General features: G+C 36.8%; 1 protein-coding gene across 4 annotated transcripts in view; it reads left to right on the top strand.

The window, feature by feature from the left end:
- LOC109928793 (CTS telomere maintenance complex component 1) overlaps window positions 1–13,497 on the top strand; it is a 47,444-nt gene that overhangs the window by 19,721 nt on the left and 14,226 nt on the right. For all 4 annotated transcript variants that reach the window (XR_007265396.1, XM_048615786.1, XM_048615787.1 and 1 more), the window contains 5 exons: window positions 924–1,150; window positions 3,515–3,683; window positions 7,117–7,317; window positions 9,964–10,099; window positions 10,989–11,103. Coding sequence is in view for 3 of the 4 variants with exons in the window: in XM_048615786.1 (XP_048471743.1) it covers window positions 924–1,150; window positions 3,515–3,683; window positions 7,117–7,317; window positions 9,964–10,099; window positions 10,989–11,103 (848 nt within the window). In the remaining variant the exon portion in view is untranslated. The remainder of the gene's footprint in view (window positions 1–923; window positions 1,151–3,514; window positions 3,684–7,116; window positions 7,318–9,963; window positions 10,100–10,988; window positions 11,104–13,497) is intronic.

The following is a 13,497-nucleotide window of genomic DNA, read 5'->3' as shown; positions in this document are numbered from 1 at the left end:
TTCAGCACTGCCACTGCCCGTGCCGTCCTGCCCCCGCCCCCGGCTGCGTGCTTGTGTTTTGCACTGAGATATATGGTTTTTAAATGCTTCTGAAGCAAAAACTGGCATAATCATCACTCAGTTACCATTAACATCCTGGAGTTACCATTGATCAAAAACTTAACTAGACCAACCATATAAATTCTTTGTGGATGTAGAGAAGACCAGAAGCTGGGAAGTTTGCAGTAAATAACTCACCTGCTAACTTTTCAAAATTGATCTAACAAGATACTGAATAAGGAACATGATGGAATACTTGCCCCTTGCCTTTTGGAGTACAGCCATAAATAGATTCAAGATAACTCCATAATGTCTGGCTGAAAGAACCTCTTTGATCAATATCCCATTTACTACCTTAAATGCTACTCACGTAACCAATCATACACAGTGAATATGTACGTGCTCCCTAATACCACAGTGGATGTACTTCTACCGTGAGTTTTTCAGTCGCTAACTGCCACCTTCAAGATGGGGATGATCAGTCATCGATGCTTGCATCTCGTGCATTGCCAGTGATGTTTGTTTCTCTCACATTTTTTTTAAACAAAGAATATTTTAAGCTGTATAACACAAGGGGCAAAGTGCTGGTGCTGCAGCTTTAATGATAACTATGTTGGAAGCAGTAAAATGGGTAAAGCATTCAAACACATTCAACTTTTTTTATCTTGATGAATATTAGTGGCACTACCTATAATCAATCCTGGAAGCACAATGTTGACGGGAATTAACATCTTCAACTTTGCAGGACGGCTGGTGCAGTATACACTTGCTACTTTAATGGACATTAAAGCTGAAAAACTCTGTAGAAAAGTTGAATATAAATATGTCATGAAAATATCAGTGTTTCTCATTGTATATGAAAACTTGTAATTTTGTTCTTGTAGATCCATGATGCTCATGTGCACCAGAAGGCATCTGACCATTTTCCACACATCATACTTTGCTGCTGCCTGAGGAGTACTTTGGTGATCACAGAATTTTCTGGGCTTAGTACAGAATTTCAGCCCTTCTCTTCCAGTGGCAATGTTTACATCAGTTTGTTGTTCAAGTATAATCTGGATCTGCCCAATTATTTGTGGGTGGTTCATATTATAGAAACATTTACACAAAGGTAGCTATATAAATCTTTACATTCTTGCAGCATGTAGGCACATTAAATTGCAAATGTACTATTATCTTCATGTTTTTTTTTAAACCTTGAGAAGCTGTCCACATTTCTTCATTATTTCCCTCACTGTCTTCTGTTCTGTGTAACTGACTCAACTTTGAAGACCAAAGCAAGGGAAGATGCAGTGGATATTAATAAAAATGAGTTGGCTACGGCATTCTGGCTAAGTTTGCAGATGATACAAAGATAGGTGGAGGGACAGGTAGTATTGAGGAGGTGGCGAGGCTGGATAGGTTAGGAGAGTGGACAAAGAAGTGGCAGATGGAGTACAACGTGGGAAAGTGTGAGGTCGTGCATTTTGGTAAGAAGAACAAAAGCATGGACTATTTTCTAACTGGGGAGAAAACTCCGAAGTCTGAAGTGCAAAGAGACTTGGGAGTTCTAGTCCAGGATTCTCTCAAGATAAACAGGTTGCGTCAGTAGTCAGGAAGGCAAATGCAATCATTTATTTTGAGAGGACTTGAATATAAAAGCAGGGATGTACTACTGAGGCTTTATAAGGCGTTGGTCAGGCCACATTTGGAGAATTGCATGCAGTTTTGGGCCCCATATCTCAGGAAGAATATACCGGCCCTGGAGCAGGTTCAGAGGAGGTTACGAGAATGGTCCCAGGAATGGAAAGCTTAACGTGTGAGGAACTTTTGAGGACTCTGGGACTATACTCGTTGGAGTTTAGAAGGATGAGGGGGGATCTAATTGAAACTTTCAAAATACTGGACAAAGTGGATGTTGGGAAGATGCTTCTGTTGGTAGGAGAGTCTAGGACCCAAGGGCAAAGCCTTATAGTAAAGGGAAGACCTTTTAGAACGGAGATAAGGAGAAACTTCTTCAGCCAGAGAGTGGTGAATCTATGGAATTCACTGCTACAGAAGACTGTGGAGGCCAGGTCATTGAGTATACTTAAGACTGAGATAGATAGGTTCTTGATTATCAAGGGTTACGGGGAGAAAGCAGGAGAATGGGGATGAGGAACTTATCAGCCATGATTGAATGGCAGAGCAGACTCGATGGGCCGAATGGCCTAATTTCTGCTCCTCTGTCTTATGGTCTTATGACATGCAGCTGTATATTGAAAGCTTTATTATCATGTTGCAAACTAAAATGGTTTAAGTACTTGAAATCTCCTACAACTTTTGAATGTCTGCACAGCATTGTAGAGGTAACAGAGTACCTTATACAGGTTTTGTTTTAAACATTGTTTTTACTTTGGATATAAACTACAGTAATTTACAGGAGACCATTTCATCTAGTTTTTATTACAAGAACAAATATTCAAATTATGTCATATGTCAATGTACTGATGTCTTTTACATTATATGATTGACTGCATCAGTGGCTATACAAAATAATCTCCGAGTAATGCTCTCCTAACCTCTTTGCGTCTCGTCACCTCCTCTCCTTCACCTGCCCTTTTTCTTGGAATGAGAGGATCGAAATGTATGAAACAACAAGTAGTTTTTTATGGTATTTAAAAAGATACTAATAGTTGCAATGTAAATGTGCCAGTTGTCTCTTTGAAAACAATATATGCTTTGCAATGTTAAATAAGGAAGTAAGGTGTCTGTTTGCCCATTATATGCATCAGCCTTAAGCCACCTTCCAGTTCTCAGTTTGTACCTCAACTGCGATTTTTTTAAAAAAGGTTTCTGCCTCTTATCGCAACGTCAGGCAGAGAGTCAAAACATTGGTGGAACTGATTCAGTTTGATGCTTCCTCCTTTTGGATGAACACTGCTGCTATTACGCTATGCATAAATATGAGGGTGTATTTTTCAATTGAATTTCTTAATAATTTTCCATGATATTTTATCCCCCCTCAACATCTGTATATAATAAACCACAAAGAATAGTTACCTGCCATAAAATGCAGGTTTTTTTTAATTGGGGAAAAAAGCTAAAGAAGTAGAAAGATAACCAAAGTCAACAGGTATTCAGAGCTTGCTGTATACTTTCAAAAGTAACTGTCATAGTTAACTATAAACTTGACATGCATTTTACATACACAAATAATGCTCAAAAAGCAGGCTTTTGAGATTAACTGTTAGACGGAGAAAGAAAGATCATTTACAAAGCTAAACAGATGCATTGATAGAATCTGATCTGAATGACCGTATTTTATAGTTTCGTCATGTACAGATGTTGCAAAGGGAGATGAAATGTAATGGAACATTACTATTACTACATTCTATTTCTTTAGTTATACTGTTTGTAGAAGGTTGGGGCAATTATTAAATGAAGGACACTTAAAGAAACCTATTACTATGGTTTTACAAGAAGTCACTGTCATCTCTTTTCATTTGTATTATAGATTTTGCCCTCAGTTCCTTACAAAGCAGCACATCCTAATGTGTGATATTGATTCTGGAATCATTGGAATGTTTTTCAACTCTGTTCTGAAATATACCAGGTGGAATAAATCAGTGAGAAACATCCACCAGGAGATATTGGCTGAGTCACATCATTGTCCTCTTAAAGAAGTACGTACGTATTCAATTTTGTCAGGTCATGTACATAAAGTACAACACTTAATGTGTCCTTAATTAAATGTGCATTTAATATTAAAAAAAAAGTGGCCCGGATTATTTTCCCATACCCCACCATGTTGCTTTCCAATTTTCTTTCTTGATAACATTATTCTTTGGCAAGGGTACATTTCTTTTGGAGTCTTGATATTTATTACCTTGTCCAGGAATGCACTTCAGCAGACCACTAAGATAACTGAGTCCTTTCAAGGCAAAATAACATGAGCTACAAATTAGATACCAGAATGTTAGTTGGTTTTTATCTCCTCTGCAACATGCAGAAATGAGGCTAACTTTAATCCTGTGACTGAGCAGTACAACTGGTGATCTCTGTGGTCTATGTTTCAGCTACTCATTGGGTTAATTAACCGTGCATGGAGTCAACACTGCATTAATTACAGTTGCTAAACTGGAGAGTAATCTGTACATGTGGCCTCTTGTGCATCCACTTCACCTTCCAGCTAGCAGATGCACTTTTTCCTTCCTGGATTCCCTGTCTCGAATTTTGTGCTAGGCATTTCAACCCCCTCATGCACCATACCCCTTTCTCATAATCTTTCTTTTAAGGCTGTCCTTAGCACCCAACTCTTAGCTGATTTTTAATTTCACCTCTAAAATGTTTTGTCAGATTTTTGTGTTAAAGGCATGTTTAAATGCAGATAGTATTTGTTATTTTCAAGGTATTTGCTTCAAGACTGTACATATTGAAAACTGAGAATGTATCTGCTCTTTCCTAATCTCCTTTGCTGTCAGTTTTTATGTTAAATATCGCTTCTTGTGTGTCTTGTAAGCTTTTGGTACTCTATTTCTTCTGCCCATCATTATTGGTTGAGATAAACACCTTGCTTTTTGTGGCTTAAAGAAAGCATGAAAGACCTGCACTTACGTGGTGACTTCCATAGCCTTAAGGTATCTTAAAGTGCATGACATATGAACAAAAGGCTTGCCTAGGCCATTCAGAGCCTCTCGCTTGCTCCATGTGATCGTGGTTGGTTTGATTGTGACCTCAAATCCACATTCACATCTACCCCTGAACCTTTAAACTCATGCTTAATAAGAATCTATCTACTGCTGTCTTAAAAATGTTCAAGGCATCTGCTTCTGCCAGCTTTTCATTGGAAAGTTCCAAAAGGTTCGACCATCTAAGAGAATATGTTTCATCTCAACAATTTTAAGTGAATGGCCCAAATCTTTTTAACAGCTTTTGATTCTTCCATAAGAAGAAACATCCTCTCCACATCTACCTTGTCAAGACCCCTCCAATCTTTTATGTTTCAATCAAGTCACCTTTTACTCTTCTAAATTCCATTGGATACAAATCCAGCCTGTCCAATCTTTTCTCATAAAACAAAAGAACAGATATTAAACCAGTAAACCACCTCTGAACTGTTCCAAAGTATTTATATCCCTCCTTTATACAAGATAACCAATACCTGTATATAGCACTCCAGTTAAGATCTCACCAATGCCCTGTATAACTGAAACATAACCTTGTTATTTTTGTATTCGGTTTCCTTATAATAATTGATAAGGTTCTGTTGCTTTCCTAATTATTTGCTGTACCTGCATATTAACCTTTGTGATTCATTTCACTGTGTACCAAGATCCTTCTGCATCTTGGAGCTCTGCAATCTCTCTCCATATTGATAATACAATTTATCATTCTTACATTGAAATGGACAATTTCAAGTCTTCCCACATTATATTCTATTTGTCGCATTTTCACTGAATAGCATATCTTTTTATAATAATACAAAAAACTGTGGAAATCTGAAACTAGCAAAACACATAAATTTGGGGAGAAACTTAGCGGCCCTGGTAGCATCTTTTGAAGAGAAAACAGTTAATGTTTTGAGTCTAGTGACCTTTCTTTGGAACGTGCATCTTTTTGTAGCCTCCTTATGTCCTCTTCACAACTTAATGTCCTACCTACCTTTGTATCATCAGCAAATTGGGCAAGCATACTTTCTGTTCTTTCATCCGTTTCATGTAGATAAATTGCAAACAGTTGAGGTTCCAGTGCCAGTTGCTGTGGCACACCACTCCTCTTGCCAACTTGAAAAAGATCATTATTATTATGCTACTCCTACACCATGGGCTTTTTTTCTCCACAATGACCTTTCATGTGTCACTTCATCAAATGCTTTCTGGAATCTAAAGTACAGTATATCCATTGGTTCCCCTTTATACATAGCATGCGGTGTAAGATTGATCTAATATGATTTCACTTTCATAAAAGCATATTGACTTTTCCTAATTATTGTGTATTCATCCATGTGATCTGCTATAACTTGTTTAATAGTTGCTTCTAATGTTTTCCCTATGGTAGATGCTAAACTAATGATTTGTAGTTTCCTGCATTCTGTCTCCTTCCCTTTTTGAATACAGGTGTTACATTTGCTATCTTCCACTCTAATGAGACCATCCTTGAATCGAGGAAGTTTGACAAAATTAAAACCAATACGTCAACTATCTCCATGCTCACTTTTTTTTTTATTAATACCCTGCTGTGAAGTCCATCAGGACCTGAGCACGTTAGCCCACAACCCCAACAATGTACTCAGCACCACTTCTCTGGTGACTGTAATTTTCCCGAGTGCCTCCCTCCTTTACATTTCATGATTTATCACTGCTTCTGGGATTTTAGTTTTACATATTTTTCCATCAACCTGTCCAGAGATATTATTACATCCCTGGTTATTACCCTGGTGTAAGACTTGAGCCCTGGCCTCCTGACTCAGGTAGGGACACTACCACTGCACCGCAAGAGCCCTTTGTCTAGTTTATAAACTAGTAACACAGAAGGCCTATCAGACTCACTTAATGAAGATCCAGTTTGAGCTGATCTTTCATTGGAAGCCTTCTTAAAATCCCAAATTAAAACTGGCAACAATAGAATTTAAACTCTAGGTTTTACTTTAATGCCAACTACAAACTAAAATGTAATTAGATTTGTACAAAATAAAAAGACTTTTTTAAATCCAACAACTGCATTTACTCGGTCCTAACTTTTAGAGTCTAATAAGTACGTCATGAAATGTCACTGATGTGATGTGGGAAACATGACTGTAAAGTTGCACAACAGCAATGTGATAATTACTCGATAATCTGTTTTTAAATATGTTGACTGGAACAACATCTTTCCAAGACAACAATTAGCATCTTGGTTTTAAAAATCTATCCTAAAAATTGTAGCTGTAACAATGTAGCAATCCTTCACTGCTGCCTGGAATTTTGCACTCTGATCTCTGGTGTGGGACCTGAAATTCCAATCATTTGACTCTGAGGGAGGAGTGCTATCTAATGAACCACACCTGACTCTCTTTTTTTTAATTTAACTTATTATTTTACCATCCGCTAATGTTATTTTATCCTCGTTTTTCTTTAGATCACACAACCAAGTTATCCGTGTCAGAATATATCATTATCAGAATTGCTATCTCTTGCTGAAGAAAGAGCCTGGCAATCTCTTCACTTGCCCTCTTTGTTGCCACATGCCGACATCAAATACTTGCTAGCTCAGCAGCTTAACAGTAAGCTTGCTTGGTCATTTGCAGTTTTAAAACCCGAAGATTTCCAACCTCAAATGGTATGTTATTGTTAGCAACATTACTTTCAATTTAAATAATGCCATACCTTTGATTAATAGTTTGCTAAATCATTATGATGTGATGTACCGATGTAACTGCCGATTTTTTTTGGTCAAAAGATAGGAGACATCAACAGTGCTTTGTGAACAGGAAAATTGCTGCAAGCAGTTAACACTGAGCCATTCAAATCAGGAGGTCCAGTTTTTATTGTTGGGCCTATGCCTCCCTGAGTTTGGGAGGGCTGGGAATTGACTTAACTCCTATTCCTAATCACTATCAATGTATCCTTTTTTGCTAAATGCATACACCATGATGTTGCTAAGGAATGGATGAGTTTGTTGCCTGCAATCCCCCAGATCCTTTAACATTGTGGAATAGCATACTGATACTTGTGAATGTAAAAGATGATCAGTTGGATAAGCTTTTTGTGAGCTGCTGTGTTTCTTTCATGACCATGGCATTGATGATGCATAGGAGAAAACAAGAAAATAAAAGTTGTTGAAGTAATCTACTCTCGCCACATGGTAGTTTTGTGATGAGCTCTATTGAATTTGTTTTAGTACATGATTCTCTGGAAATTAAGGCGTACTTATTTAAGGTGTAATGCCATCCAGTGCTTGAAACAGGTATTGCAATATTAATGTCCAGTGCATGTCCTAAAAATTGTAGCTATACTGGCTGGTCGGCATGCGACAATTTCATACTCGGCGAAAACACATTTTCTTGTGGAAGTAACAGTTTGGAAAAAATGCAGAATAAAGATTTTATTTGGCTAGCTTAACTGAAGAGATGCACACTGTGCCAATTGACTGCCTCGTGTTGTAATATGCAGTAATTCAATGGTTTGAAAAAAACGTCATAGAGAAAAAGTTGGCTCAAAATGACATTAAAAAATGTCCTTTTGATGACTGTTGGAAGTAATATCTTTCACTAAATACTGGTTTTGGACCATTAGCTCTCAAAAATAATTGCCAGTGTTAGGTTAGGTAAGAACCAAATAGCAAAGTTGACATGAGTCCCGTTCCTTGGGCCTTCCTGTCGTGAAATAGGAACTTGCCATTGTGTCTCCTACAGTGAACCATTCACAAAACCATGGTGCTTCATTTTTCTCCTAGTCGTTTTCCAATAGTCCACAAGGTTGATTTGTCATTTCTCCTACTCTTGCCCTTTATTGTAAACCTTGACTCTTTAATATAGTGTACCTTAATTTTAAAAATCAATTTGTAACGTGCCATTTTAAAGTCCTGGTTATTCCACATCCAAATGAAGATTTGTGACATTGTCAAATTACCAGACTGTATGACCATTATAATTTGAATAACAAAATTTATTATGCATAAAAGTTGTGCTACTCCACTGTAACTGTGTAATTGTGGTAAACTTGCCATCTGCATTTTAAGATAAAATAAGACATGATTTAAAATTTTGATTTTACTGTGGGAACCAGGCATCAAAAGAGATCTGCTTTGAAGATAGGATAAAACTGCCAGTGAAACTCCTGTATATGCCAGGCTAAATACCACAGTTGGAGAATATGTGAGGTTGTTGCATTTGACTTCACATATGGTCGATTAAACATTTGAACCTTAACTTCAACATGTTTTGCTCTTACCTCAATGGATAATAACCAGCCTTGTCCTTGAAATATGTACTTTAAATGCTTAACTATTTGCTTATGCTGTTCTATTTAATTGAATAATAAAGATAAAGTTAGGAATCTGAAGTTGAAGTCAAGAATTTCAGAGAGATTGGTCAACATCTCTAAATAGGACAGACAGGTTGACATTTTGATTACAAATTGTACAACATAGAACTGAACTTGGAAGCTTTGCTAGTCATTCCTGTTTTATTTATGATTTCCGGTATTTACTGTCAATCTAGTTTAATCCATTGGGTGTCTTGAATACATTTGAATTCTAGCTCATCTCCTTCCTTTATTTAACTCAAGATTTGAATGTTAGATGTTTCTCCAGGACGTGCTGTCTGTTGTTCTACAATTCAAAATGCTCAATCCAGACACTGAAGGGCAGACTTAATTTCTTGCTATATCCTCCCTCGGTCTGAGACAAAATATTACAATTTTGTAAGGCTATTGCCTGGATATATTGTGGGAATCCTGGTGGGAAAATATGGTTGTAGTATAGCAGTGTCAAATCTCAGCAGCTCATTTATGGATTTCACTAAAATTCCAATGGGAGCAATGAAAGTAAGAAAAAATCCCAAATTGCATAACACTTGTTCACTCATAAATATTACCTGTTCATCTCCCACTGTTGGACCATCTAATTTAATGATATTACTTGGACCCATCTCTTGTTTCCTGGTGCATACAAGGCATTTCTTTAGGACATCAATAAGCAAAGTGATGCGATTGCTCCTGAATAATCTGTTGGTAACATAGCTTTCAAAATAAGACCTTCCCAGTTAATCACGTTATTATACTCTGGACACACACTTTCTATCCAAGGATGTTAACTAATACTGCTTATTTAGAAAGGAGTGGTATCCCTTTTATTATTTCAAGGGAAAGTAGGTCAGAGTTAAATTGACTAGTGTGCCTTCCGTTAGCTCTATGTCAGCAGAATTTTCAAAGAATCCTTGAGGAAAGAAGAACGTTCAACTTCCTAATTTCTTTTTGCTTCTAGATACTGCATGGTGTCTTCCAGGCAAATTCTAGAACAGGTCATTTGCAGCTTCTAGACACATCGGGTACACTGGACTGTGTTGTACAGAACCTTAATGAAGTGAACCAAATTGCTTTTAGTGATACCTCATATTTGGGTAAGAACTTTGCAGTTAGAGTTTAGTTTTATGTATTGAATGCACTGGTCATTTGAAAAATAAATGTTACACTGAAATACTTCTAATTTCTTTAAAACAAACAATCTGTATATTCAACCTCAATGTTCCAAGTGTCAAAAGTGGGGGAAGCATGCAATCTGGAGTTGAGATTTACTGTTTATGATCAAATATGATAGCCTCAAAGTTTGCAGACAGCAAGAAAATATGCCTATTCAGATCATTCCTTCATCTGGAACACTTGAACAATGTCTGTACAGGTCTAGACTACACAGAGATTCAGCTGAACATCAAGTCCGTGCAAAGACTGAATATTTCTACAGGAAACTCTCAGCTAAAAAAAAACATACAACAAAGTAAAGTCCCTATAGAGCTAATGGACCATAGCGTTGTTCTCTCATTAAAGAGGTGACTGGTGATAGTTTAACCTGAGGGTCACTACACCTCAAGTGAGGGAAGAGTTGAGAAGGAGAGTCCTTCATGGTAACCTCAACCGGTGTAAGAATTGAACTTGCATCACTCTGCATCGCAAACCAGCTGTTGAGCCAACTGAGCTAATCAATATCCTATGTAGTAATTAATAAGCAAATCAATCTATACATCTGATGTATTCTTGCATCTACAATAAAATAACAAGAAGCATGCCCTATATAGCACAAGTTGGAAATATATATATAAAATAACAGTGTAGATATATGGAAATACAGCAAATCTGTCAACATTAAGAAAAAGAACAGTTGAAAATTTCATTAGAATGACCACTGCTTTCCCATGCTCATAATTACTGAGATTATCTTTATAATTTTGGTGTTTTCTGTATTATCTGTCTTCGCTTTTTGTCCAGAATTAGAGTTTCTGTTTTCCATTTCAGACTGTTTGGTCCAGCTGCGGAAATACCAACTGGTTATAGAACGATTCATTCACAGTGAGTTCCCATCATTTAAACAACTTGATGATCTTGCGTTTATCAAAGAGAAACACACCAGGTAAGTGTGCTTTAGAGAAGTTCAGAAAATTAATGTTAATTTTAAAGCTCCTAATCTACTCTAGAGATGATGTTTTACATTCCCTGCATTCATGAGAGTTATACTGGACTATACCATCAAGAATATAATGGACTGAGAGTAAGAAAACCTGTCAAGAACTCCATGTTGATGAAGTTTGGAATTTACCAAACATTTGTGATTGAACAATTATTTATATCTCATTTTAATCTATATGCATTGCCAAGGAGTGAACTTTGGGAGGAGATGTGCTATTGGTTCTTACAGACCAATAACTTCCTGCAAGTGTGAAGTTAGAATGTGGTACAGTCTGGATTGTATCTTGTGAAAATATTCACTCTATTAAAAGAAATTGGAGTTTCTACTTGATATTGTCCTGTCCTGTGTAGAATAGAGTTATCTGGGCAACTGTGGACATGATTTTGAATGTGTTCAATGTTAGTTTACTCTATTTTGAGAATATTGAGATTTAATTTGCATCTTGACTGTAAAGCCATTGTAAATAAGTAATTACCCAGTGTGTATAGTGTCCAGAGATCATTACACCAGGCCCATATACATTTTCCTTTCAGGATTAAATTTATAATAGTGAAGGCTGGAGCCAATTCTGAACTTAATTACAGCATAACAAATTCATACAAGCTGTAAGCACTGTCCCTTCACATGCTGAAATATCCTCAATTCAAAACTGGGCTCGGTGGTCCTGAGCTCAGAAGTATTAGCGAGGGAGCCTACTCCTGATTTTTTTCCCCAGCAATCCCTAATGATTGTGTGTTTTTTTTTTTTTTTTAAAATCAACCTGTTTGAAGCAACCCAGACTTAATCACACTGCCTTGCCCCCCCCCCACCCCTCTCTTTATATCTTTTATACCTTCCTCTGCTTCAAATATTTATTCACTTTGCCTGAAAAAATGAAATATTTGCATCAGCACATCCTTTGCAAAATAAATTTTGTAACTCCATGTTGCATTGGTGACAATTTGTCACTGATTTCCTAGAGAAAAAAAATTTCCCTATCAAACTAACTTTAATGACCTCTCTTAATTCATACCTGGCCTTCACCTATGCAAGTAGAAATAGTCTGAGCCCTTCATCTCCATCGTTATAATATGTTTCCCAACTTTCATGTTGCCCTGGTGAATCTACTGCGTACATTCTGTGTTTAATGTCCAGCTTTGTGAAATAACCCATTCATAATATTCAACTGAAAATATTCTGTGATGATGCTAATAAGATTTATCAATCATTGAAGTGAACGGTGATAAATGAATTCACAATGCAGTTATAAGTGCCATCTACCAAGTACAATCTTGACAATTTTGTTGTCAAACACACAAGGAATATGGTAATGAATTAGTTTCTAAAGAGCAATCTGCTCAAAAATGAACATGTTGATGTTGTCTCAGCACTTTGATATGTTACTTACTTGTTCCCCCAACAGTAGTTATGGCCTCTAGCAGTATGCTACACGCTATTGCAGTGGAAACAGATTGTGAACAATTTGGCTCTGCTACTGTTAATCATTCTACTCTCTTGCAAAAGTCCAGTTCTGATTAAATATGATAATTGTGTTAGAAAACCTGTTATTGTAAAAACAGTTCCATAAAGCTTAAAGATAAGGTAAATTATCTCAAATGACAATATACACAACAACTGAAGTATCCTAGTGTTCAAAAAACAAGTCTACCTTTGTAATGTGCCCAATTTTGCAAAAAACCCTGCCACTATAAAAAATAGTTAGTCCCTTGCTGTATTTCATCTTTATTCATTTCAAACCATTCTTTTTAGATGATACCTGTCACTATAAGTGTCCTGATAATTACCATTGAAGGAACTGTGGATTTGATTTCATATGTTTGTGTAGTTGGTTTAAATTCTTCATGAAAATCAAAATCATAAGAGTTAAAGAAAAAAGAAACTAGCATTTTATGATGTGATTCAAAACATCTCTTTGTAGCAGTACCCATCCAGGCAAGTGGAGAAGTCCATCAAACTCCTGATGTGAGCCTTGTAGTTGATGGCAAGGTGCAGAACTATTCATCTGCACTGGTCCAGTAGCCATATAGTTGATCTTAACTTGTTCAGTTCAGTGCAGTTCATTCCTGGTTAATTGTTTGGGACTTGGCAATAGAGATGCCATTGAAGTTTGATTGGAGATAACTGAGCTTTATCTTATTTGAAGTAAGATTATTTATTATCTAGTCTTAGCTAAGTTCAGCTGTAGGCTGGCATGGACTTCATTGGAGGAGTTAGAAATGATGCCAAATGCCATGGGATTTTCAGTTGTTTTCCTGGCTTGATCAAGAGAGGCAGCTTGAAATAGTTGAGCTGAGATAGAATGGCAAAAAACTTAATATCTGTTCTTCATCCACTTTG

The sequence above is a fragment of the Rhincodon typus genome, chromosome 33 (genome assembly GCF_021869965.1).
Source record: "Rhincodon typus isolate 14 chromosome 33, sRhiTyp1.1, whole genome shotgun sequence".
NCBI lineage: Eukaryota > Metazoa > Chordata > Chondrichthyes > Orectolobiformes > Rhincodontidae > Rhincodon > Rhincodon typus.
The sequence above is the reverse complement of the archived record's forward strand: the minus strand, read 5'-3'. Positions and strand labels throughout refer to the sequence as shown.